The sequence below is a fragment of the Myotis nattereri genome, assembly GCF_964212035.1.
Source record: "Myotis nattereri genome assembly, chromosome: 4".
Lineage (NCBI taxonomy): Eukaryota > Metazoa > Chordata > Mammalia > Chiroptera > Vespertilionidae > Myotis > Myotis nattereri.
Genome location: NC_138079.1, coordinates 106,272,874 through 106,299,302, shown reverse-complemented (window position 1 = coordinate 106,299,302; position 26,429 = coordinate 106,272,874). Strand labels below are relative to the sequence as shown.

Here is a 26,429-nt window from a genome sequence, read left to right as displayed (position 1 = left end):
GACTTTGATGGCGGTTGGAGTGCTCAGCACCACCTGGTAGGGTCCATCCCATCTAGGTTCCAGGCTGCCAGGGTCATGGCGCTGCACCCAGACGAGATCTCCCGGAGAGAAGGCAGGCTGTGTTGGACTGGATCTCAGCACGTCCTCCTCCCGTACGGCTCTCACCACCCGTCGTGCCGACGAGGCGCTGCTCTGCAAAGCCTGTAAGTAAGGACTCAAGCAAATTTCGGGTAGACAGCCGGGCAATTTTTTCCTCCCTTAGGTGGGGAAGAAGAGGTGGCGGCCTGTCAAACATAATTTCAAAAGGGGTGAGTCCTTTTATATACGGAGTACACCTAGCTCTGAGGAGAGCAAAAGGAAGGAGACTTACCCAGTTTTCGCCAGTCTCTAATTTTAACTTAGTTAATGTTTTCTTTAAGATCCGATTTATCCTCTCTACCTGTCCAGAACTCTGTGGTCTATAAACACAATGCAATTTCCAGGTAACCCTAAGGGCCTTAACTATGGATTGTGTAACTTTGGCGATGAACGCTGGGCCATTATCGGACCCCCTGTATAGTGGCAGGCCAAACCGGGGGACAATTTCAGTGAGGAGTTTTCTAACTACTACCTGTGCTGTCTCTGCCTTGGTTGGGTATGCCTCAGGCCACCAGAGAAGGTATCAATGAAAACCAGCAAGTATTTACACCCTCCTTGTCCTCCTGGTATCTCGGTGAAGTCCACTTCCCAGTGTTCTCCGGGGTTCTGTCCTCAGAATCGCTGCCCCAGCGCGGCGACAACAGGGGGCCCTTGATTCACCCGGGCACACACTTTGCACACTCTGGCCAAGTCTTGGGATATTTTCTGGAGCCCTGGGATGTAAAATTCTCTTCCCAGTAGTTCTGATAGCTTCGTTCCCCCCAGGTGGGTCCTCTAGTGAGCCTGGGAAGCAATGGTCCGCCCCGGGGCTTCTGGCACTATAGGCCTCCCGTCTGGCAGGATTAGCCATCCAGCCTCTCCTTCCTGGGCCCCTAGTTTCTCAGCTAGCCTCTGCTCCTCCGGCAGATGAGTAGGCTTCTCTGGGAGCCTTCGTGCTGGCAGGGCTACGAGAACTTCTAGGGGCCCTACTGGTCTTTTAGCCACTTCCTTGGCCTCCTGTAAGGGCAGTGTGAGGAGATATATCCTTGCAGTCCCTGGGTAGGTCTGGCAGGACGAGTGCCGGGGCGCTCACCAGGGCTTCTTAGATCTCCCCTGGCTCCTCCTCATGTCACTACTGCCGCCCGCATACCGCATACCCGCATACCCCATACCGGGTACCTTCCTCTACGAAGCTGCTCCCGTCGGTGTAGAGGGTCTCATCCGGATTCTGCAGGGGCTGGTCCACAAGGTCCTCGCGGAGGGAAGTGAGGGTAGTCAGTGTCTCCTCGCAGTCATGCAAAGGGGCCTCTGCCTTCTCGTCAGAGAGGAGTGTGGCAGGGTTCAAGGCAGCTGTTTTCAGGAAGCTAAAATGTTTACTTTTTTTCCCTTTCCCCACCAGAGGGCCTGAGTGAGTGCTATGAGTTCCACAAGGAAGTCCACCTTTTGGCCCCCCACTGTCAGGGTCATTCTGGGCTCCTGGGGGCCAGCTGAGCCCCGACAACCCCAATCCACCTCCTCCACCGGCATGGGAGGGAGTCGGTTCCCCTGCACGTTCAGGGCACTCCCTTTTCCAATGTCCTTCCTTTCTGCAAAATGCACATTGATTTTTCCCGAGCCTGGGTTGGACTCCTTTTCTCCCGCGAGGCTTTTCTTTGTCCTTGTTGTCTCTCCGGCCCCTTGGGCCTCCCTCCTCGCTCAGGGCCAGGAGGACCTTGGCCATCCGGGTGTTTAAACCTGCCATCGGGTCCTTCCGATTGTCAAAAACCTTCTGGGCCACCTCAACCAACTTAGAGATTGATTTTCCCTCAAAGCCTTCTAACTTCTGTCATTTTTTCTAATATTTGGGGCCGACTGGGAAACAAATGCAATATTGACAGCCCTCCGACTTTCCGGGGCATCAGGGTTAGGCCCTTGGACTGTCTCTGTCACCTTAGAGAGGTTTGTGGGTCTCCAAGCAGCAGCTCGGATGCCCCCAATAGAGTCTGGCGATACCGATCGAGAGCCTCCTTTCCCCTGTCACTATAGGGGTTCCAGTTGGGTTGCCTGGAGGGAAACACAGCCTTTAATCTGTACTAAAGGAGCTTTATTTCCTTACAGGGTCTTACATGTCACAGGACCTCACAGGGTCTGTAATTCCTGTAAGAGAGGGCTAGTATTCATCACTTTATTAACCCCCTCTGTTCTAGACAGGCCTTCCCCAGTTTCCTACAGTTGAGGTTTTGTGCCACCCCTGGCATGGGCATGGTCACACAGGCCTGTAAGACAGTATACAGGTTGCTAACTGTCAACTCTCTCTCAATAGAAACCAAAATTTAATGGGTATTCTTCTTTGCCCACCTGGGCAACTGCCCTCTCGGCAGCTAGACACCCTTTACTTTTTGGGTTTACCCTACATAGCCTTCTTCCAGGACAGTTTACACATAGGCCAGTTCTTCTGTCTAGCCACAAATACAGTTTGTCCAATTTCCTTAAAATGTATTCTGGCACAGGAGAAAGTTGTTTTGCTGTACATAGGTAGCTTAACCCCTATACAACTGGGCTCGGACCTCTGCCTAGCAAATTGCAGTCTATAAGTTCAATATGCAGCCTCCGGTCCTCCTAACCCAACAAGGTTTCGGCTAGTCTCTGAGTCAGACTCCTCCTCTCTGGGAGAATTTCAAAGTCCTGATGGCTCCCAGGTCCAGGGAGCCCTTTTCTTAACTCTGTTTATTAGTTACAGGGCCCTGCTTTCCTTGTCTTCCCTCCAGTCCCCTTTATGGCAGAGCAGCGACCAGGCCTCCTTGAAGGGAGTGTGCTGGAAGGGGATATCAGCCCCTCCTCTTCCAGCAGCAACAGGTACTAAACCCTTTCAGTACATTTGCAAGCAGGGAGCTTTTACTAGCTCTATCTGCAGTTTTCATAGATCTCAGGCTTGCTACTCTATTTCTGGGGCTGTAGGAAGGCTAGTACCAGTCACTGGCTTATGGCTTAACTGCTGTAGCCTGCAAGCCAAAGGCCCAAGTACTTTCTCGCTGCTGCTGCTGCTTCTCTTTTTAGGGCCACTGCAGGCAGCTCAGGCATCTAGCCCCCCTTCTTTGATCATTTACTCCCCAATTTGGTCTGGAGCTGGGGATAGCGCCTCGGTCTGCCTTGCTTCCCCAGGGGGCTGCCTGTCTAGCCCCAGATCTAGAGGGCCGGCCTGCCGTAGTGGCCACATAGGAACTGCAGGACTGGCGGATGTCGCAAGGTCCTGCAGGTTCTCCCCTCTCTCTCTCTGTCAAGAGCTGGTGGCGTGGCCTGGGCCTGAGGCCAGGGCTCACCCAGATCCGACACCTGGGGACCATAGAGGGCAGCCGACTAATGGGTTCTTCCTGCTCTCCCTGAAGGACCGGGGAAGCCTTTCCCTTATGGGGCCCGGCCAAAAGAATTGTCTGTCTCTGTCCCAATTTTCCCCTTGGAAGGCATGCCCTCATCTACTGGAGTTTCTTGGACAATATGTCAACCCAAACCTGAATATAAGGAATTTGATCAGGATGCCCTGGGCGGCCGTATATGACATAATGGACCCGGTAGGCAGTGGTCAGATCAAAAGACCCTGCATCCAGCCACCCTTCCTGGAAAGTGGACCACTCCCATTCACAGAATCGCTGTAAATCAAAAGCATTAACATTATAACTTTTAAATCTACCCCAGAACTTCAGTTTAATACAGTAAATTACAACCCAGGTAAGAGCAACTGATAGACAGAAATCTTTATTAACTAAGTAGGCTGATTCCCCTTTAACAGTGAGCAAAAGACTCTGAGAAAAAATAATTCTCGCAGCTGCAAGAGGCTTTGAAGACTATTAAAGGGGCCATCTCAAACGTTCAGCCAAGCGTATCAACAGAAAGCAGAATAAATCAAAGTAGCTTTTACTTTACACAGACCAGTAATGATTTATACTTTCTTAGTAGATCAGCCCAGGCTGGAGCTGTATCTAGTCCTCCTTCTCTGTAGTAATTTGGCTAGTCCCATACAAACAAACTTTGTCCCGACCCCATGATGATCGGTGGCGAGAGACAGACAAGGGAGGGGGTGACCTGTTTTCACAGATCCTCACGCAGATGCCCGCCTGGCCGCATCCCTTGGGAGCTTAGATTCGTCGTAGCTAAGGTGCACCCGTATAAACCCCGGGCCTGGTCACCTCCACATGGGGGTGAGTCACCGTTATGCCATATGACGAATCGCGGAACCGCAGGTTGGGGCCCACTCGGACTCCGTAACCGAAGTCGTGGAGCCACACAAAGGAGAGGAGAGGGCAGGCCCCCTCCCTCCACACTCACACACTTTCACCAGACATTCACTCAGAGTTTAAACAATCCACCCAATTCCTAACAATTTCCCAATTCCTGAGGGAGCTCTATAGCTTCCCGGGAGGTGATCAAGCTCCCCTTCCACTCACCCGGAGTGGGCCTGACTGATAGGGGGTCGACGAAGATGACTGACCCTGACCCATTTGACAAAGACAAAGACAACAAAGAACAAAGGCAAAATAAATCAGCCAAATGCAACCCAAGGTTGCCGGGAACCTGCAGCTCGCTCCCTGAAGTCCTGAAAATTTTCAAAAAACATTGCAGCAGGGTGTACACAGAGGCAGACAACTTTTTGACAAACACCAAGACAAACAAATACCAGACAGACAAACCCAGTGCAGCCTACAGCCGCACGAACCAGGGACCCCGGCCACCGTCGTGGCCGCGGGTCAGGACCAGGAGTGCCGCTGCGTCCAGCCCTCCGTATAGGTCCTTCCGTGGGACGTCCCAGTTCCTGTTTAACGACCGGTCCTTACCTCTCTCGAGAGTCCAGGTGGCTCGGATTCCGAATTGAAAGTTTTGGGTGGACTGGAGGCCTCCTTGGTAGTCGTTGTCCACAGGTGTGGGGTATCTCGCTGCGTGCCCGGCGAGAAGTGAGGGAGAGCTTCCTGCCCTGAACAGGGGGTCCCGCTCACCGCTGCCGGGGGAGAGCCTCCTGCCCTAAACAAGGGGTCCCTCTCACCCCTGCCGGGGGAGAGCCTCCTGCCCTAAACAAGGGGTCCCTCTCACCCCTGCCGGGGGAGAGCCTCCTGCCTTGAATAGGGGGTCCCTCTCACCCCTGCCGGGGGAGAGCCTCCTGCCTTGAATAGGGGGTCCCTCTCCTCCCTGCCAGGGGAGAGCCTCCAGCCCTAAACAAGGGGTCCCTCTCCTCCCTGCCGGGTATCTCGCTGCGGGCCTCCAAATGTTATGGGTTGGCTCAACGAGATAGACCACTGACTCAGAATTTAAATTTAAGAGCCTTTTATTAAGCTGGCCAGCTGACCACAGCGCCTGTCTCCCCCTCTGGGAGATTCGGAGCATGTGGCAGAGATCAAGGGTGCAGTATGATTCTTTATAGCAAAACAGTGTTAGAAAAAAAATACAAAGCCTTCCATTAGCTGTTCCTTAGAAGTTCACAGAAAGTTCATAAGCATAAAGGGGGGGTAAACAGAGTCACACCTGGCTGGAGCGTATCATAACACATTGTTTTTCTAAGACAATCTAGCAATTTTTCTTCTATGGTTCCTAACCCTGACACAATCCTCCATACGTCAGTCCCCCCTCCCAGCACATTCAGTTTCTCATGTCCCATTTCCTCCCCTTAGCACATTCTGTAACATTCTGTAACCCTTCCATGCCGCAGTCCCTCACCCTAGCACAGTGCCTCTGTATAAACTTTTGAGATTTGGGTGAATGGGACCGAGAGCTCCTCCTTTCCGTCACCCAAGCCCCGCCTTGCCTGTAAGTCCCCGGCGTGTGAAGCCTGCCACCTCCGTGGGGAGGGGTCGGCCTCTCTCTTCAGTCCCCCCCTGCGCTCCGTGCGTGGAGGCCAATTGCGAAGCAACACCAGGTGGAGTGGCCACACGGAGAGAACCCGTTTTTGGTTTTGGTCAGAGAGAAAGATGTGAAGACAGGAAAGGGTCAGAGCAATGCAATGTTGAGGCATCTGAAGAGGAGGAAAGGGCCTGGCCGGTTTGGCTCCGTGGGTAGAGCATCGGCCTGGGGACTGCAGGGTTCCAGGTTCGATTCCGGTCAAGGGCATGTACCCTGGTTGCAGGCTCACCCCCAGTAGGGGATGTACAAGAGGCAGCTGATCGATATTTCTCTCTGATCGATGTTTCTAACTCTCTATCCCTCTCCCTTCCTCTCTTTAAAAAATCAATAAAATATATTTAAACAAAAAAGAAAAAAAGAGGAGGAAAGGGCCCGTGCGCCCAGGAATGAAAGCAGCCTGTGGACGCTGGGAAAGGCAAGGAAATGAATTCTCCCTGAGAGCCCCCAGGAAGCAACACGGCCCTAAGGGCCCCATATGTTAGCCCAGCAAGACAAGTGTCAGACTCCCACCCTTGGAACTGTAAGATAATACATTTGTGTTGTTTTTTTTTTTTTAAATATATTTTATTGATTTTTTTTCAAAGAAGAAGGAAGAGGGATAGAGAGTTAGAAACAACCATGAGAGACAAACCTTTCAGTCCATAGGCCGACGCTCTATCCACTGAGCCAAACCAGTTAGGGCTACACTTGCGTTGTTTTAAGCTACTACGTGTAGAATACTTTGTTGGGTCAGCAATAGAAAAAGAATATATTTCCCCTCCCACTAGCCAGAAGCAGCAGAGAACTGTCTCCAGGTGTTGTCTCATACCCAGAGGTGTGCCCCATAAAATTATGTTATTGGCTGTGGTTTGATTGTGGTGTTATTGCCTGGCACTGAGCAGCACTATAAAAACCAGCCTTGCGAAGCTCTTTGCTGCTTTGCCAGGCTACGTGTGGAAGATTCCATTACACCAAAGTGTCCTTTGTGAGTTCCTGGAAGAGAGAGAGACTCCTGTTCCGGTTTGTCTCTCTGCGTTTCAGTTCGGAAGCTTAGAGCAGTGATTCTTTTTTTTTTTTTTAATATACATATTTTTTATTGATTTCAGAGAGGAAGGGAGAAAGAGAGAGAGATAAAAACATCAATGATGCCCTGACTGGTTTGGCTCAGTGCATAGAGCGTCGGCCTGCTGACTGAAGGGTCCCAGGTTCGGTTCCGGTCAGGGGCATGTGCCTTGGTTGTGGGCACATCCCCAGTGGGGAGTGTGCAGGAGGCAGCTGATCGATGTTTCTCTCTCATCGATGTTTCTAACTCTCTGTCCCTCTCCCTTCCTCTCTGTAGAAACTCAATCAAATAAATTTAAAAAAACACAAACATCAATGATGAAAGAGGGTCATTGATTGGCTGTCTCCTGCACACCCCCTACTGGGGATCGAGCCTGCAACCCAAGTATGTGCCCTTGGCCGTAATTGAACCTGGGACCCTTCAGTCCGCAGGCTAATACTCTATCCACTGAGCCAAGCCGGCTAGGGCTAGAGCAGTGATTCTTTCATATATGTATTTTATTGGTTTTTTACAGAGAGGAAGGGAGAGGGATAGAGAGTTAGAGACATCGATCAGCTGCCTCCTGCACACTCCCACTGGGGATGTGCCTGCAAACAAGGTACATGCCCTTGACTGGAATCGAACCTGAGACCTTTCAGTCCACAGGCCGACACTCTATCCTGAGCCAAACCGGTTAGGGCTGGAGCAGTGATTCTCAAACAAGGTGTCTTAGGGTGGAGGAACTATCGGAATTACCTGGGCAGCTCTTCCAACTGGCATTGCTCAAAGGTAGGAAAGACAGGGAGCGTGTGTAGTAGGGTGGTTAGAGCAAGGCGTGCGTGCCATGGAGACCCTCGCTGCGAACTGCTTGTTCCAATCAGTCAGTTCTCAAACATTTCAGTCTCGGGGCCTCCTTATAGTCTTAAAAATTATGGAGGAATCCATCGAGCTTTTGCTTATGTGGGTTATATCCTTCAATATTTACTGCATCTTAAATTAAAACTGAGAAATATTTGCCCTGGCCAATGTGGCTCAGTTGGTTGAGCGTCCTCCCATGAACTGGAAGGTCGCCGGTTGGATTTCAATCAGGGCACACGCCTGGGTTTCGGGCTCAATGGGTGTGCAGGAGGCAGCCGGTCCGTGTTTCTATCTCATTGATGCTTCTGCCTCTCTTTCCCTCTCCCATCCTCTCTCTCTAAAACCAATAAAAACATGTTTTAAGAAAAGAAAAAAAAGCCTGGGAGGGGGCAGGAGTGGGATGGAGGGAGTCAACGGGGGAAATAGGGGGGATATTTGTAATACTTTCAACAATAAAGATAATTTTTTTAAAAAAGAAAAAATGAGAACTACTTAAAATATTTATTCATTTATTTAAAAATAACAAATGTGTTATATGTTAATGGAAACCTTGCAGATGTTTCTCATCTCTGCTTCTGCACCCAGCCCTTTGGGATATTATGTAACAAGTAGCCTTTGAAAACCTACATGGCACACTTGAAATCATGAAAATAGTTCGGGCTTTGGGCACCCCTTGAAAGGGTCTTGGGGACCCCTCCAGGAGCTCCCAGACTATATTTAAGAACTGCTGCTCTAAGACAATAATTCTTTTTTTTATTGCTTAAAGTATTACAAAGAGTATTACATATGTCTCCTTTCCCCCCCCCCTTGACCTTCCCCTGGCCTCCCCTACCCCCCAGTGTCTGTGTCCATTGGTTATGCTCATATGCATGCATACAAGTCCTTCGGTTGATCTCTTACCCACCCCTCCCCCAATCCTCCCCGGCCTTCCCGCTGTAGTTTGACAGTCTGTTCGATGCTGCTCTGCCTCTGTATCTATTTTTGTTCATCAGTTTATAATGGTCTTAATATCCGTAAATGAGTGAGGTCATGTGGTATTTTTCCTTCACTGACTGGCTTATTTCACTTAGCATAATGCTCTCCAGTTCCATCCATGCTGTTGCAAATGGTAAGAGTTCCTTCTTTTTTACAGCAGCATAGTATTCCATCGTGTAGATGTACCACAGTATTCTAACCCATTCATCTGTTGATGTAAGACAATAAATCTTTTCTTTCTTCTTTTTTTTTTTTTCAGAGAGAGAAAGAGACAGAGACAACATTGATTTGTTGCTCCACTTATTGAAGCAGGGAGAGACGGGGAACTAAAAACCCCCATCTCATTCCCCTCCTACCCTCTAATCGCCTACCAGAGCCTTCCATGTCTGAAGCCTACCAGAAGCCAGGGAGTCCGTGTTGTGGCCACAAGGGTCACTCTCTGGGGGAACAGATCGGCAGGGAGGAGGGTGGAGAATAAACATGGAGGTGAGTGAGGGCCTGGACGGTGTGGCTCAGTGGTTCAGTGTTGACCGGTGAACCCAGAGGGCATGGGTTGGACTCCAGGCAGGGCACGTGCAGGTTGACAAAGGCTGCATTCCATTGCAGGCACAGCTGCTGGCTGGCCCTGGCAGCGCTCTCTCTTTCTTGGTTCCAGTAACTTCTCCCTCTGTCTCTTCAGGCAGGGGTCTCCATGGTTGCTAGCCGTGGGGTAGCAATCCCTTGCTGGTTTCCGTTAACCCTGCTTACACCTTTGTAAATAGTTCCTTCATTGAACTCTCCTCAATTTCTTTTTGAGATTCCATATCTGTGGTGTTTATTTTTAAAGATTTTTTAAAATTGATTTTTAGTGCCCTGACCGGTTTGGCTCAGTGGATAGAGCGTCGGCCTGCGGACTGAAGGGTCCCAGGTTCGATTCCGGTCAGGGGCATGTACGTTGGTTGCGGGCACATCCCCAGTAGGAGGTGTGCAGGAGGCAGCTGATCAATGTTTCTCGCTCATCGATGTTTCTAGCTCTCTATCCCTCTCCCTTCCTCTCTGTAAAAAATCAATAAAATATATTTAAAAAAATTGATTTTTAGTTAGAAAGGGGGAGGGAGAGAGAGAAACATGGATGGGCTGCCTCCTGCATGTCCCTACTGGGAATCGAACCGGCAACCTTTCGGTGCACAGAAGGACACCCAGCCGCACCACACTGGCTAGGGCGCCATATGTGTAAGGGGGCTTGTAGCGATATAAGCTGAGGGGTTGAGTGACTTTCCCGAGGTCACACAGAGGAAGCGGGAGGACCCCTGAGAGGACGTCTTCCAACACAGAGAAAGGTGGCGTCTTTTGCCGGCCTTGCCCACCTGCCCAGCCCCGTCCCGGAATCTGGTGCCCTGCCCCACCTGCCGGAATCTGTGATCCTTTTGTTGGGATGGGATTGGATTCCCGAGGGCTCCCTTCCCGGACCTGGCCCGCAACTTCAGTAACCAGAGCTGTGTGAGAAGAAAAGCCCAGGCCACTAGGGTGGCCACACCCCAAACAGAGGTGAGGTCTCAGGTGAGTCAAGCCAATGAGGGGCCACCTCTCCTGTCCCAAAGGCCAGTTCTCACCTGTAGCCCTGCCTCACCAGCACTGGCCTCCCAGCCCCTGGCTATCCTTCCGTGCCTTTGCCCACAGGGCTCTCCGCTCCTCCCTCCCGCACCCAACAGGTGTCCTGTAACTAGGACATCTGCCTCCCACCCCCGCCCTGGGCCTCCAGAGATGTGAGATGGGACAGGGCTGGGCCTTCAAGCTCCCTACTTCCCCCTTCAACCCCAGATCCTCTCAGATTCCCAGAGATGGGCTCTGGCCAGGGAGGGTGGGGCTGCTCCTGAGATCATCAGGAGTCACGGGCGACCGGCCGCCTAGACAGTGACAGAGCTGTGGCAGGGAGCAGACCGTCAGCCAGCTCTGTGCCTCCAGTTGACTCAAATGTGCCATGTTCCCGCACCTGCTTCTCCCACTCGTGACCCTCGGTAACGGCAGGAGGCAGAGGATGGCTGCCAGGGGCCTGGGTCCTAGCATCTGAGGAGCTGGACAGCAGGACCCCCGAGCTCTGCCCAGCGAGTCTGGTGTCAGACGAAGGGGAGGGGGCCCTCTGGGGACCCAGGGAGTGAGGCGGCAAGAGGGAGACACTGTGTGAGAGGAGGGAGCGAGGAGGCCTGGCTGCCGTGGGAGAGGGAGTAGGTGTAAAGCCAGGAGTGGGGCGGGCAGGCTGTGAGTGAGGGCTCCAGCTCTCCCTGCTTCCTCTTTCCAGCCATCAGCCCCATCCCAGGAGCTTCCCAGGATCCAGGTAAGGCCGCTGACCTGGGGAAAGTCAGGCGCAAAGGCAAAAAGATGGGAGGGGCAGGGGTGCTGGGGCAGGGGGTGCTGACGGGCAGGGAACTGGGGACGAGGACGGGCGGGTGGGGGTGGAGAAGGAAGCTGAGGCCTGGGCAGTGTCAGGGGCCGGAATCGCCAGCATCTTCCTCTCTTTACGTCTGACTCCCAGCTGCCAGCCCTGCTCAGGAAGAGCCTGGAGATCTGGGTGAGCAGGGGCTGGAAGCGGAGGGTGGCCTCGGGTCTGAACGGAGGTTGAGGCTGGCTAGGCCACGAGGGAGGGGAGCGGACCGGAAACCGGCAGGTGCCCCGGCCTCTTTGCTCTCTGTCCAGGGCGGCAGCCTGGAGTGGGGTGAGGGACGGAACTTGGTCCTAAGCTACCGGGGCCTCCGGGGTGGGGGGCAGGGACGGGATATGACCTCGCGGTACCCGCTGCAGACTGTGGCCGCCCTGAGTCCTCTGCCAGAATCGTGGGGGGCTCCGACGCGCAGCCGGGCCGCTGGCCGTGGCAGGTGAGCCTGCACCACAGCGGGGTGCACATCTGCGGCGGCTCCCTCATCGCCCCCTCCTGGGTCCTCTCCGCCGCTCACTGTTTCGTGTGGTGAGTATTCACCCCTGTCCGGCTCCCCTCCTTCAAAAGCCAAACTGCTTGAGCCCGTGTGCACAGCTCATTTGGAGACTAGCTGCGCCCCAGCCCCCTTCCCCCGCCCCATCCCGGAGCTAGGTGCCCTGCGGGGTGCCCTGGCTCTGAGTGTGCTGATGCCGCTAACTGTCCAAGTCAGAATGACGTCGTCCCCATGCCCAACCCACCCTCCGCTCCCATCGCCCCAGCCAGCGCGGGTGCCTGCTTCTCCCACCCCCATGGGGCCGACCCAACCCCTCCCGCCTCGGCCTCGGCGCAGGAACGGGAGCTTGGAGCCCGCGGCCGAGTGGTCGGTGCTGCTGGGCGTGCACTCGCAGGACGAGCCCGCGGACGCCGCGCACGTGCGGGCAGTGGCGGCCATCCTGGTGCCGGACAACTACAGCGACGTGGAGCTGGGCGCCGACCTGGCCCTGTTGCGCCTGGCCGCGCCCGCCAGGATGGGCCCCGCCGTGCGCCCCGTCTGCCTGCCCCGCGCCTCGCACCGCTTCGCGCACGGCACGGCCTGCTGGGCCACCGGCTGGGGGAGCGTGCAGGAGGCGGGTGAGCGGCGGCGGGCGGGCGGGACCCCGCGGGCGTGTCCGAGACGCCGGGCCTCCCGGGTGGGTGGATCGAGCGCCCAGGAAGTGGGTGGGGAGGGGCGGGCCCTCGGGAGGGAGGGCCGAGGGGCGGGGTTGCAAGGCACAGGTAGGCAGTCCATCTTTCTTTGCTGCAACAGGTAATTTTTGAGCGCCTCCTGGTGCCTGGCACTGTGTTAGGCACTGGAAATAGGCTCATGAACATAAGCAAAAAGTCCTGCCTCCTCACTTTACATTCTAGTCACTAAGTGGGTAGACATATGCTTTTTCAGCTAAATAAGCAAACACTTACGTTAGACGGTAAATCCTCATCCGGAAAGCTATCTTTCCGTGGTAGCGAGGCCCCCACCACAATTCCACATCTGTGGTCAGACCTGCGCCCTGCCGAGGCCCCCTCGGGGCAGGAGGTGGCAGGAAGGGCCCATCTGAGCACGAGGAAGTCTGTGTGCGTGGACCCGGCCATCCTGACAACGCGCACCCCGAGCAGGAGATTTCTGGGGAGGTTTTGTGCCGTCAGGGCAACAGCTGGCATCACAGGCACGTGGGGCGATATGGAGGCCATGCTGGAAATCCAGGTGAGGCATCGTAGATGGAGAAGGGCCAGGCTGCCAGGCTGGAGTGCAGTGGGCAGAGGCGGCAGAGGCTGCAAAAGCTGGTGGGGCTGACCTGGATGGCCCGGCTCAGTGGCTGAGCCGACCTATGAACCAGAAGGTCATGGTTCAAATGTAGGTCAGGGCACATACCCAGATTTCGGGCCTGATCCCCAGTAGGGGGCGTGCAGGAGGCAGCTGATCAGTGATTCTCTCCCACTACTTTCCTCTCTGAAATAAATTTAAAAAAAAATTTTTTTTAAGTGGTGGGGCTGGGCCATGAAGGTCTTAAGGTCAGACTGAGGGCCAGAGCACCCCTCCAGCTCCAGGGATCCCCAGGACAATCCCTAAACTTCCCTGGCTGACCCTTAAGTACAGTTCAGCCATCAGCTCACTGCCTGGGATGCTAGATGGGGAGGGAAGGAGCTCGGTCCACACCCTCACCCACTTTTGCTGGATCCTGAGACATTATCTCCACCAAAAGCGGGTTCCCCTGCGGAAAGGACGGAGCCCTCAGGGTTACACAGTGGGGGCCATCGGCTGTCCTTGGTAAGATCGGAGCGGAACTCTAGAAACATTTCTCTGGCAGCAACAAGTGAAGGGCGGTCGGGAAACAGGTCAGCGAGGAGACCAGGCCAATCAGCCAGGCCCAAGCTTATGCCTCCTGAACTGGGGACGTGGCAGTAAAAATGCCCAGAGGTCACAAATGATGGGTTTTCTGGACTTGAGAACTTACTGAGAAGGGGAAGTTGAGACAGGGTCAGGGATGGCACCCCGATTCTGTGCTTGGCAACTTGGTACAGGACCGCATCTAGTGTATATGGCATCTTTGTTGAAAAGGGTACGTTCTCAGGACTGACACAGCCCATGTCAGGGCCCAGAGCTTCGCGGTTTTAGCCCTCACATCCATCCTCTGTTGGCTGGGCACCTTTGTGCAGTATGAAACCATCCATGGCAGCTCTCGCCGGGTGATGGGGTCACTCTGGAGGTGAGGACTTAGGAAGAAGGATGGAGAGGAGCAGGAGATGATGACTGTTTTTGGATGTGGTGGGCTGAAATACTGAGCATCTGATAGAGAGGTCCAGGAGGCAGCTGGGGGAGGGGGGCGGGACAGAGTTGAGCCCTGGGGAGCAGGGGATTCCACACCTGCCTCACAGCATTTGCTCTCTCGTTCTGCCCGCAGACCCCCTGCCTCTCCCCTGGGTGCTGCAAGAAGTGGAGCTAAAGCTGCTGGGAGAAGCTGCCTGTCAGTGTCTCTACAGCCGGCCTGGCCCCTTCAACCTCACTCTCCAGCTCTTGCCAGGCATGCTGTGTGCTGGCTACCCAGAGGGCCGCAAGGACACCTGCCAGGTGAGGGCAGGTCCCTGCATCTGCCTGACAAGTAACCACTAGGAAGCAGTGTGAGAAGCAGACAAGTGCCATCTCTCTCATATCTCTGAGCCTTATCTGCAAAAAGAGGGCAAGATGCCAATAGGTGGGATTGATGTGAACATTATAACTAGACAGAACTTGGGGCTCAACGGGGGGCACTGTTGTTTATGGCAGTGCGTGCAGTGGTTATGTGCCAGACTCTGGAGTGAGTCTGCCTGGTTTGAAGCAGGGAACCACCACATATTAGCTGTGTAACTTTGGCCAAGTTATTTAAATATCTTTTTATTGATTTCAGAGAAGAAGGGAGAGGGAGAGAGAAACATCAATGATAAGAGAAAATCATTGATTGGCTGCCTCCTGCACACCCCTCCACTGGGGACCCAACCTGAAACGCAGGCATGTGCCCTGACACAGGAATGGAACCGTGACCTCCTGGTTCATAGGTTGACGCTCAACCACTGAGACACACCCATCGGGCACCTTGACCAAGTTATTTAACCTCACGTCCAGACTTTCTTATCTGGAAGACAGAGATGATAGTGTTTCCTACCTCATAGGGCGGTTAGGATGATTAAATTAATTTGTACAAGTAAGAGCACTTAGAACAGTATGTGGTCCTTAATAAGAGCTAAATAAGTATCAGCTACTGACATTATTATAATCCCACTTCCCAGCTCTCACTGGGTGCTTGACGGGGTCATTCCTGAGATGAGGATGTAGAAGAACAGAGAATGGCACCTTTTAGTATATACTCAATCAATAGTTAGCTTTAAAAATGAATTAATCCGTCCCAGAAGGGAATTTTTCAGATCACCTTCTGAAGGCCAAAATATAGTAATATGGTAACTATTTTCCCCACAGACCTTTCTCAAATCACACACGTTTTTAGGGTACTCAGCTTGGGTGGTGGCAATGGGGATTCAAGCTAGATGGTCTTCAGGGTTCCTCCCAATGATGAAGCTCTGTGACCAAGGGCATGATCCTCCGCCTTCTTGAGCAGGATTGCAAACAATTCAAATCCCTCTGGGCCAGCGCTGTCCAACAGAGCTTCCTACGGTGATGGAAATATTCTGTATTTGCACTGTCCAGGGTAGTGGTCACTAGCCACATTGTCCACTGAACATTTGAAAAACATCTGAAATATGATGAGTGTAACTGAGGAATTAAACCTTTAATTTTATTTTTTAATATATTTTTATTGATTTCAGAGAGGAAGGGAAAGGGAGGGATAGAAACATCAATGATGAGAAGGAATAACTGATTGGCTGCCTCCTGCACACCTCTCACTGGGGATCGAGCTTGCAACCCAGGCCTGTGCCCTGACTTGGATTTGAACCCTGACCTCCTGGCTCACAGGTCAACACTCAACCACTGGCCGAGTTTAATTTTATTTAGCGTCTACCATGCTGGACAGCACAGTTCTAGAGGATTCTGAGCCTTCTTTGTGACCCTGTTCAGGTCACAGAGATACCTGTCATGGACTATAGAGATGTTTTAGGGACAATTCCTCTAAGCACAAAATGCCCACAACCCCTGTAGTGTCTGTTCATTGTAGTCCTTCCTCCTGTCTGCCTGCTGCTTTTAGATTTCTATTTTTAACAGCCTCCTAAACGCTGGCACCTCTGATTCGCTTTAACCATTGGGTGATCTTAGAAACCCAAAACAGCATTTATTTGAACTATTCATTGAACACAAATCATTTGGCTCTGAGTGTCTCTCTGAAGGTCTCCCTGGCATGGCCTTTAGTGCATTCGTTTGGCGCTCTTGGCTTGGCCGTTCCTCATCAGCCTTTCTGCCGCTTAGAGTCGTAGGGAATACAGGAGCTGACGCAGCCAAGACACCACCTAGCCCCAGGCTCCCAGGAGAAGGTGGCTGCTTGCTGGTCCAACAAGAAGAGGTGTAGAACCTTTGGAAGGTGGCCCAGTATACACTGGTGGGTCCCTGGGCCGATCCCCTGACGCAGAGTCATCTATCTATCATCAGGGAGACTCAGGGGGACCCCTGGTCTGTGAGGAACAAGGGCGGTGGTTCCTGGCGGGAATCACCAGCTTTGGCTTTGGCTGTGCACGAAGGAACCGCCCTGGAGTCTTCACTGCGGTGGCTCCCTACGAGGCATGGATCCGGGAAAAGGTGATGGGCCCAGAGCCTGGGCCTGCCTTTCCCCCGCAGTCCCGGGGGCCCCCATCCGGCCCCCAGGAGCCCATGGATGAGAACTGCACCATCGCCCTGCCAGGTGAGGGGGTAGGACCCCTGGAGGTCCACTGAACAGGGGAGATTTGAGTTGGGTGGGAAGTGCTGGGGGTCCAGAGGCCCGCTGACCCAGGCCTCCCACCCGCAGAGTGTGGGAAGGCCCCGCGGCCAGGGGCCTGGCCCTGGGAGGCTCAGGTGATGGTGCCGGGATACAGACCCTGCCATGGGGCGCTGGTGTCGGAAAGCTGGGTCTTGGCACCTGCCAGCTGCTTTCTGGAGTGAGTGAAAACCTGCGTCTCGGCCAGAATCCCGGCCCTCCCCGCACCGGCCTGAGACATACCTAGCGCCTGTCCTGAGTGGGGGCTGGGGGGAGCCTCAGTCTGCAGTGCGGGCGGGGCTTCTCCTTGGGAGGCGGAGGATCCAACTCACAAAGTGGGGTCCTGGTCTATCGGGAGCGAGTGGAGGGGTTCGTATAAGTTCCATCCGGGATGTGGAGTCCGAGTGCACAGTGCTCAGGCGGGGGATACAAAATCCTGGCCATGGAGCCAGGTCAGGGGTGAGCGGCTTCGCGCCCCGTGTGCGGAGTCCAGCCCACGTCCCCAGTCTCCCCATCCCGCAGCCCCAGCAGCTCGGACCGTCCGCCCCGCGACCTGCACAGCTGGCGCGTGCTGCTGCCCTCGCGGCCGCACGCGGAGCAGGTGGCGCGCCTCGTACCGCACCGGAACGCTTCCCGGGACGACGCGGCGGACCTGGCGCTGCTGCAGCTGCGCGCGCCCGTGAACCTGAGCGCCGCCCCGCGGCCGGTGTGCCTGCCTCGCCCAGAACACTATTTCCTGCCCGGGAGCCGCTGCCGCCTGGCTCGCTGGGGCCGCGGCGGTGAGCAGGGGCGCATGGTGCGGGGGCGCCAGGCCCTGCTGCGCCGCGCGCGGACTCCTTCCTTTTTCTCTCCCAGGGCCCGCGCCCGGCCCGAATGTGCTGCTTGAGGCGGAGCTGTTGGGCGGCTGGTGGTGTCACTGCTTGTACGGCCGCCAGGGGGCGACAGTGCCTCCGCCGGGAGACCCGCCGCACTCGCTCTGCCCCGCCTACCAGGAGGAGGAGGAGGCCGGCCGCTGCTGGGTTAGCGGCGGGGGCGGGGCCTGCGTGTCTGATTGGGACTCGGAGAGGCGGGGGGCGGGGCGGGGCGAGGGGCGGAGCCTGAGAAAGACTGGGAAGGAGACGGAGCGCTCCCCGGGGACCGGGTAAGGCGGGGCCAGCCACGCTGGGGGCGGAGCCAGTCGCGCTGGGGGCGGAGCCAGCCGCGCTGGGGGCGGAGCCTGGCCCTGGGGGCGCTTGGGGAGAGTCCCGAGGCGAGCTCTGGGCTCCGTCGGGCTTTCTCGCTACCCCTGGATCTAAAGGAATCCTAAAGTGACGACTGACTACAGATTATTACGGAGCCTGGCCTGGAGGAAAGCCCTTTGACACCCTCTCATCAGCTCTCTCGTACGCGCACACGCACACACCCACGCGCGCGCACGCAGCGGTTGGTAACGCACACTCTCTTGCTGCAGAACGACTCCAGTTGGAGCCTTTTGTGCCGGGAGGAGGGGACCTGGTTCCTGGCTGGAATCAGAGACTCCTCCAGTGGCTGCCTGCGCCCCAGAGCCTTCTACCCTCTTCAGACCCACGGCCCATGGATCAGCCATGTGACTCGGGGGGCCTACCTCGAGGACCAGCTGACCTGGGACTGGGGCCCCGAGGGGGAGGAGACCGAGACGCACACCTGTCCCCCCCACACAGAACATGGTGGTGAGGAGGCCTTTGGGGCTTGGGGCTTGGGGGGCTTAGGTCCATGGCAGAGGCTTCAGGGGTCCGCTGTGAGACCTCCGCTGAGGCGTCACCTCCTCTCCCTAGCCTGTGGCCTGCGGCGAGAGCCGGCCCCGGCGGGGCTCCTGTGGCCCTGGCTGGCAGAGGTGCATGTGGCTGGCGGTCGCGTCTGCGCGGGGATCCTCGTGGCCCCCGGCTGGGTCCTGGCAGCCACTCACTGTGTCCTCAGGTGGGTCTCACCCACTCCTGGGCGATGGGGAAATTGGGCGAGGGCCAAGGATTCTTGCAGTTGTGGGGTAGTCCCCCTTGAGGGCTCTTAGAGCACAGGGCAGCTTCTGTGAAGGGTTCTGAGACAGGAGAGAGATTGAGGAGGAGCAATAATAAAGGAGTTAGTGGAATAACTCGGGAGATCCGTTCCCCCCTTTCCCCTGGGCTGGGAAAGACTTTACCAGGAGGGGGGTGCGGGTGGAGGGCGCGCGGGAGGTGACCATGGGCCTTGTTCCCACAGGCCAGGCTCCACAACAGTGCCTTACATTGAAGTGTACCTGGGCCGGACCGGGGCCAGCCCCCTCCCACAGGGCCACCAGGTGTCCCGGTCGGTCATCAGCATCCGCCTGCCCCGGCACCTGGGACTTCGGCCCCCTCTGGCCCTCCTCGAGCTGAGCTCCCGGGTGGAGCCCTCCCCTTCAGCCTTGTCTATCTGCCTTCACACAGGGGGTGTCCCCCTGGGAAGCAGCTGCTGGGTGCTGGGCTGGAAGGACCCCCAGGACCGAGGTGAGAGCCCTGGGTCCCGGGGGTGAGAAGTGACTAGGGGCCAGCATCCCGGGGACAACCTTCTTTCCTCTCTAGTCCCTGTGGCTGCTGCTGTCTCCATCTTGACACCACGACTCTGTCACTGCCTCCATGAGGGGATTCTGCCCCCCGGGACTCTCTGTGTCCTGTATGCAGAGGGGCAGGAAGACAGGTGTGAGGTACAGGGGCCTGGGTGTCCTGGTCCAGGGAGGGGTCAGGCAGGGCTGGGTGGCTAGACCCTGGGGAGAGAGCAGGGTTAAAACTCTTGGGAGCTGGGCCTGAAATGGGTAGAAGTAGCGTTTCCTGGTTGGACCTTGGAGAGCGACCAGGGCTCTGGCTGCCTAAGGATGGAGACAAGCAGAGCTTTGGGCTGGGCCCTAGGAGAAGGTGCAGGGGACCGGGAGGAAGGGGAAGAGACCCTTTGGCCTTGGCTTTCACTCCGCAGGTGACCTCCGCACCTCCGCTCCTGTGCCAGAGTGAGGGAGGCTCCTGGGTCCTTGTGGGCATGGCTGTTAGAGGGAGCCGGGAGCTGTTTGCCACCATTGGCCCTGAAGAGGCCTGGATCTCCCAGATAGTGGGAGAGGCTCATTTCTTGCCCCCCAGTGGCTCCCCCTACTGGCCCCCTGAAGGCAGCTACCTCTGTCCTCTGGACATGGCTGGGGCCTCAGGCTCCCCTCCTGCTGCTCTGTTCCTGCTGCTACTACTGACCCCCCTGATTCAGGGCTGAGGGGTCTGGCTCCCCAGACCACCTCCCCTCCTCCTTCCCCACCCCCTCCAGCCCTCTACTTCCTTCCCAGTGGGGTTGGAATGTGACTTAACCGGCTTTCAGTCCCTTTACCAGAACCTCCAGAGCTCCCCACCCACCTAGACTGCAATGGCTTCAGATAATTGGGCCTCAGTGCCGGGAGATTTTGTGCCCTGGAATCCTTGGGGACGGCAGGAGCCGGCAATAAAGGTGTAAACAAAGACACGTGGCCCTGTGGCATCGCTGAGGGCAGGTGGGGGGCTAGAGGGAAGCCAAAGGGCCCCTCCCTCTTGAGCTTCCGTGAGTCAGGCCTTGGGCTCCCAGGAAATGTGTCCCTGATAACGTGGCAGCTGTCCCTCATTCCTGCCCCAGGGTGGGGGAGGTTGGGCGGCCAGCTGGGTGTGTGTCACCTCCCCAAAGGAATCAGCATCCCCAACACCTGCTGGACACCTCAGCCCTAGCTCTGACCCTGCTGCCCCTCCCCCCAGAGTAAGAAGGACTCAGGGTGAGGGTCACAGAAGGAAGGGTCCAGGAGTCTGGGAGTCCAGGGTCTGTCTACAATATCCTATACCCACAGAGAGCCACCCCCATCTACACACCCTGATGAATGATCTCCCCAAATAGACGCCACCAGTGTCCCCAGGACCCCCATGCCCTTCAAGGGTCCACAGCTGTCACATCCGGCCCAGTGCTCTCGGGGTTTGAGGCCCATCACCATCCTTGTATATACATCCCTCCACCTCACCCACCACTTCTTGGTTCACCTCCCTGCTTTAATGCAGGCTCGTTCCCTGCTAACTGCTAAGTCATGGCACAGCTAGGGTCTGAGGGGAAACCCTCGAAGTGCTCCCTATATAGTGGGGACACACATGGACACGCCTGGCTGGGGATCAGGAAAGGGCCATAGCGGTGACGTTTGAGCCCAGAAAAAAAGCAAATGGGGACCTGGGGAAGGGACGTGCTTGCGGTGGACGCCAGATAATGAAGGTAGCAGAGGGGTCACCTCTGGGGCTGGAGTCAAATCTCTGGTTGAGTAGGCAGAGGATGGGGGAGGGGACACCTAAAGGGCAGCTGGAGGTTCTCCTTGGGGGTCTGAGGAGACGGGCAGAGGTCCAAAGGCCAGGCTGATCTTTAGCTGCCAGGTCCCAGATAGAATATTCCCTTGAATCTCCATAGGGACGTACAGCCCCACTCGCTCCCCATACTCAGTCAGTCACCCATATGCCATTCCCCACAAACTTTTTTTAAAATATATTTTTTTATTGATTTCAGAGAGGAAGGAAGAGGGAGATAGAAATATCAATGATGAGAGAGAATCATTGATGAGCTGCCTCCTGCACTCCCCGCACTGAGGATTGAGCACGCAACCCAGGCATGTGCCCTTGACAGGAAACAAACCTAGGACCCTTCAGTCTGCAGGCTGACGTGACACTCTATCCACTGAGCCAGACCAGCTAGAGATCCCCACAAACATTTAATATACCCCTTTTAATATCTACCCAAATACACCCACAATGCCTAATGTCTTGCCCCTCCCCAGCTTAGACCCTTCAGTCAGCCTAGGTCCTCTCATCAATCACTCCAGGAATTCTCTGCCCTCAAGGGCCTGAAGTCTTGGCTTACAGGTCCAGACACCTAGCCTATGGAAGGCAGGTGGGGAAGTGGGGCCCTGTTTCTCTGAACTTTGAAGCCAACACGCATTTGCAATCTCCCAGACTCCTACACTCACAGAGGAAGTGCCCACCCCCTGACCAGTCACCTGACCAGTCACGGGGTCTTCTTTGCCTGAGCCTGTGCCTCCTGCGCCTCCGCCTGCAGATGCTTCACCTGAGCCACTCTGCCCCACCTTTGCCTTGTGAACACTCTTCCCTAACCTCTCTGGGTCTCAGTTCTGAAGGCACTTCCTTGAGGAGCCCTTCTTGATGCCAGCCTATGTCAAGCTCCTGGAAACGGCTCCCCGATCCCCCATTCTCCCTTCTGTGCCACGGTTGCTAGTTTGAAATTATTCTATAATTGCTTGTGATGATTTGTGTCCTCTGTCATCCCTACTTCAGAGTGAGTTCAGGGAAGGCAGGGACGGTGTCTGTTGTGTCTCCTGCGCCTGGAACAGAGTAGGCACTCAGTAAATATTTGTGAGATGATTGGCACAGCCAGACACGCTCACCGCACACAGATGAGGCTGCCGGCCCTAGCCTGTGGCAAACCCAGGTTCTTAGGCTCAGAGACGGGGCCTAAGAAGGGAAGGGGTAGGAGCGCCTCTGGCCCCCGGACAACAAGGCTGAGCCAAGCCCCGGGAGGCATAACTGGTTCGGGAGACCTGACAGACCTGGGCCGACAGCACTGTGGCCCTCCAGGCAGCTGGGCCTCGGACATTCCCGTTTCCATCCCTGCCTGGGGCTGCTCTCCGGGGGATCCGCCGCCCCGAGCGCGCAGGCTTCCGCGCAGGCACACACTCACCTGGGGGTCTGGGCGACAGGGACGTCAGCGCGGGAAGCGGGCAGAGCCGAGCCGGGAGGGCGGGGCCAGGGGAGGGGCGGGCAGGTAGGCGCTTTTCTCCCAGGAGCTGCCACCTGCGGCTCTCTGCGCAGCCAGGCAGTGCTGGAGACGTGTCCTCTCTGCGGGCTGGATTGCCGTCGTCTCCTCGGTGCCCGCGCCCTGCCCTTGGAGCCAGCCTGGGACACCTGCTCCGACCTTCCCCGCGCGGATTCCAGCAGCCCTTCCTTCCCTTTGGGCTCGACGCCGGAATCTTGCCTTCGAATCCAGCCCTAGGTCCCTTCCCTTGGGTGTCTGGTGGCTCCCCAGGGGCCCTCACCCCGGGTCATGGCCCAGAGGGCAGGCCTGGGGCCTAGGCGGCTGGAGGCCGCTGCCATTCTGCTTTTGCTTGGATTATTCCGGTCCGGGCTGGGTGAGTTGAACGGGCAGAGGGCATGGGGAGGGGTAATCCTGGCTCAAGAGCCCCCGCGCCCTAGCTCTTGGCTTCTCTCTCTCCCTCCGCTTGGACTTCCTGGGGGGATGGGCAGCTCTCCTGACAAGTGGCAGGTGCTCAGAAATCTGGGAACCCGGGCCTTTCCACTCACCCCTCCCTCGTTTTCTTGCCTTCCAGGAGCCGAGGGGGCCGGGCCCGAAGGTGAGGCTTGGCGGGGGTGGGGGTGGAGGGGGGGGAGGGCGGGGAGAGGACGAAGAGGGCACAGACTCAGATTCCCATGGCGTGTTTAATGAGTGCCTGACCCCTCTGCCAGGCCGTCTCACGCACCGTAATGTCTTAAGTCCCAGGATAGCTCTGTGAGACGGGGATGGTAGCCCGAGTTCTACAGATACAGAAACCGAAGTGCGGAGAAGTGATGTGCCCGAAGGCGCACAGCCAGTGTGGCACGGCCTGTCAGAGCTGGAGTTGTTTTGAGGGAAACAAGCCAAAGGTCTCCTTCCTTCAAAGGCAGGTCACCAGACCCTGAGTCCCGGCTTCCCCACTTACTGCCGTGTGCTTGGCGCACTGCTCACCTCTGATGGAGTTTCTCTCCTGGGGCTGCAGGAGCAGGCCTGAAGATAAAGGAAGTGAAAGCCCCTTGGGGCCTCACGCTGTTTAAAGTTCCTAAGTAGCAGCTATTGTCATTATTCCGAGAGGAGGAGCCGGCTGGGCAGTTTTCTCTGCTCCTGGGACGGTGACTTTGTGAAGGGCAGTTGGGTCTGGTTCCAAACTGCTGGCCTCCGTGAGGGCAGGGTGGCCTTCGGGCGGTGGGAGCCAGTTGTTCTGTTCCTCTGTTCAGTAGCCGCATCCACAGCTCCGTCTTTGTGCCCAGCCCCGCGCGGTCACCGGGCCGCGGGGAGTGCCGGGCTGTGCGGTGACGGGGCAGTATCAGGGAAGCACAGCCCGGGAGCTCTGTGCACTGCCTGACTCAGGCAGCAGGGCAGGGCAGGCCAAGGAGGGGCTGCCATAGGCAAATGGAAATTTGCCGAGCAAAGTAGGGCTGAGGAAAGGAATTCTAGGTAGTGACCTAGAAGAGCAAAGTTCCATAGGCGAGTAAGTGCTTCCAAGTCTATGACAGGAAGTGTCCAGGTGGATGCCACTGTCATGGGAGGTCTGAGATATATCTTAAGGGCAGTGTGAAACCAGGGAAGGATTTAAGGGGGTGTCACCTGGCCAGATTTCTCGTTTATAAAGGTCTTCAGACTTATAAGGGCTGGACTGGATAGGAGGCAAAGTCCAGGAAGGAAGGAAGGAAGGAAGCAAGCAAGCAAGCTGTAAGAGACCTGAATGAGGGAATGGGTCAAGGTGGCAAAACTGACCGTGCCTGGTAAGCAGTAAGTGGGGACAAAAGGGTGGCCGGCTTCTGTGAACTCACTTCCCAGGCTCCAAACCAGATCTCCTGGGCTTCATTGGGAGTGGCAGGGCTAAAAACAAGGTATGGGGGACCCAGAAGGGCCTGACCCCCTCCCCTTCCTCCCTCCCTGGGCAGCCTCTTGCGGTGTGGCCTCCCAAGCACGCATCACAGGTGGTAACAGTGCAACCCCTGGCCAGTGGCCCTGGCAGGTCAGCATCCTCTTTGATGGCATTCACGTGTGTGGCGGTTCTCTCGTGTCTGAGCAGTGGGTACTGTCGGCTGCCCACTGCTTTCCAAGGTACCAACTGGGTTGGGGCAAGGTGGGGATGCCTAAGGTAGCCTGGAGGTCAAAGTTCAGGGATCAGTTTAGATAAGAGGTTGGGGTTCTTGGATTGGGTCTAGGGTTATCAATGAAATCTGAAAGATAAGTCAGGAATGAAGGTCAGAGGTCACAAGTCACAGGATAAAACTAGGGCACAGTTTGGGATGCAAAAAGTCCTTTGCTGGGATCAGAATCTGGGGTTGGATGCCACAGGGATCAAGGAGCCAGGTCTCCTGGGTCCCAGCCTTTGTCCTCCCTGTTTGCAGGGAGCACCACAAGGATGACTACGAAGTAAAGCTAGGGGCCCACCAGCTGGACTCCTACACCCCTGCGGCCGAGGTTCGCACCGTGGAAAAGGTCATTTCCCACCCCAGCTACCGCCATGAGGGCTCCCAGGGGGACATCGCACTCCTCCGTCTCAGCAGCCCCATCACCTTCTCCCGCTACATCCGGCCCATCTGCCTCCCTACAGCCAACGCCTCCTTCCCCAACGGCCTCCAATGCACTGTCACTGGATGGGGCCACGTGGCCCCCTCAGGTGAGGTGGGCACTGACGTCTAGAGGCAGGAGGGAGCCTGACTTAGGGTCGGAGGCCCTGGCTAAGCATCTTTTGCCCCCACAGTGAGCCTCCAGGCCCCCAGGATACTACAGCAACTTGAGGTGCCACTGATCAGTCGGGAGACATGTAACTGCTTGTACAACCTCAATGCCAAGCCTAATGAGCCCCACTCTATCCAGCAGGACATGGTGTGTGCTGGCTATGTAGAGGGGGGCAAGGACGCCTGCCAGGTAAATGCACGAGGTCCAGTGGGACAAATGAATCTGGGGAAATGAGGGCTGGCATGGGTGACTCGAGGCCTGGGGCCTGGTCCTGACAGCTGTTGTATGGCTTTTCTCCTCAGGGTGATTCTGGGGGCCCACTCTCCTGCCCTGCTGGGGGCCTCTGGTACCTGGCAGGCATTGTGAGCTGGGGTGATGCCTGTGGGGCCCCCAACAGGCCTGGCGTGTACACGCTGACCTCCAGCTATGCCTCCTGGATTCACCACCATGTAGCGGAGCTCCAGCCTCAGGTGGTACCTCCGCTCCAGGAGTCCCAGCCAGACATCCACCTCTGCAGAAGCCACGTGGCCTTCAGCTCTGCTCCAGGCCGGGGTTTGTTGGGGCTCACCCTTTTGCTATCACTAGCCCTGATCCTGGGCCTCCTCTAGCCATGGTGGGAGCACTGAGCTACTCACCCGGGGGTTGACCCTGTTTCTAGAACTGCCCTATCGTACACAAGGACGGACGCCTGTTCCCAGGAATGGACCTGGCCCCTCCTTGACACTCTTTGGGCCTGGGGCTCTAGTCACTCCTTCCTCCCAGGACCCTGTAGGAGCTCAGGGCACCATCATGACCTTTGAGCCCCCACTCCTGGGTTTGTTCTTTGGGACTTTAACCCAGAGCCAGTTTTACTGCCTGTGCTACTGGCTAGAACCTCTGGCCACCTGCTGTCCACAAGCCTATTGGTTGGGCTCCTATGGAGCTCCCAAGGAGCCTTAGAAAATGGGCCCTGGCTCTTATGTTTCTGGAGGACTGGGCAGCTGCCCAGCTGACTGCTGCTGAAGGGCTGGCTCCCGTGCCCGACACGCTCTGCCTGATGAGCCCCATCACTTTGCCCTCCTGTTGTCTTCTGGGTTGGAGCTGCCTCTGAGCAGCATGTTTCCAAGGACAAAAAAGGCCCCAATCTTGCCCCATTGGCTGCCAAGCCCCCACTGCGCCCTGATTTCTGGACTCCGGAGGACTGAGCCCCCACCGGAACTGGGCTCGAGCTTGGATCTGGCAGAGGGTAGAAGGAGCAAGAAGGAATAAAATGTTTTGAGCATAACTGGCTGTGTGTGTGACATGCCATGAAGAACATCAGCTC

The 26,429-nt window shown here is 56.2% G+C and overlaps 2 protein-coding genes across 5 annotated transcripts; both read left to right on the top strand.

The window, feature by feature from the left end:
• Nucleotides 1–10,796: 10,796 nt before the first annotated feature.
• Nucleotides 10,797–19,929, top strand: PRSS36 (serine protease 36; the record flags this gene model as incomplete). 3 transcript variants are annotated; one of them, XM_081090376.1, is made up of 15 exons in its annotated part: nt 10,797–10,833; nt 11,115–11,150; nt 11,349–11,384; nt 11,615–11,777; nt 12,079–12,359; nt 14,168–14,334; nt 16,339–16,588; nt 16,694–16,823; nt 17,165–17,421; nt 17,498–17,646; nt 18,093–18,330; nt 18,436–18,577; nt 18,857–19,122; nt 19,198–19,319; nt 19,586–19,929. In XM_081090376.1, the coding sequence occupies 15 exons, from the start codon at nt 10,797–10,799 to the stop codon at nt 19,865–19,867; spliced, it is 2,556 nt and encodes an 851-aa protein (XP_080946502.1). In that variant the 3' UTR covers nt 19,868–19,929. The 3 variants fall into 3 exon arrangements, with proteins under 3 accessions (XP_080946502.1, XP_080946501.1, XP_080946503.1); XM_081090375.1 differs by having other exon boundaries at nt 17,498–17,661; XM_081090377.1 differs by lacking the exon at nt 19,198–19,319 and having other exon boundaries at nt 17,498–17,661; nt 18,857–18,935.
• A 2,534-nt stretch (nt 19,930–22,463) lies between these two features.
• On the top strand, nt 22,464–26,418 carry PRSS8 (serine protease 8). 2 transcript variants are annotated; one of them, XM_081089898.1, is made up of 6 exons: nt 22,480–22,790; nt 22,989–23,012; nt 24,340–24,502; nt 24,793–25,064; nt 25,149–25,315; nt 25,429–26,418. In XM_081089898.1, the coding sequence occupies exons 1-6, from the start codon at nt 22,706–22,708 to the stop codon at nt 25,732–25,734; spliced, it is 1,017 nt and encodes a 338-aa protein (XP_080946024.1). In that variant the 5' UTR covers nt 22,480–22,705; the 3' UTR covers nt 25,735–26,418. The 2 variants fall into 2 exon arrangements, with proteins under 2 accessions (XP_080946025.1, XP_080946024.1); XM_081089899.1 differs by lacking the exon at nt 22,989–23,012 and having other exon boundaries at nt 22,464–22,790.
• Nucleotides 26,419–26,429: the final 11 nt, after the last annotated feature.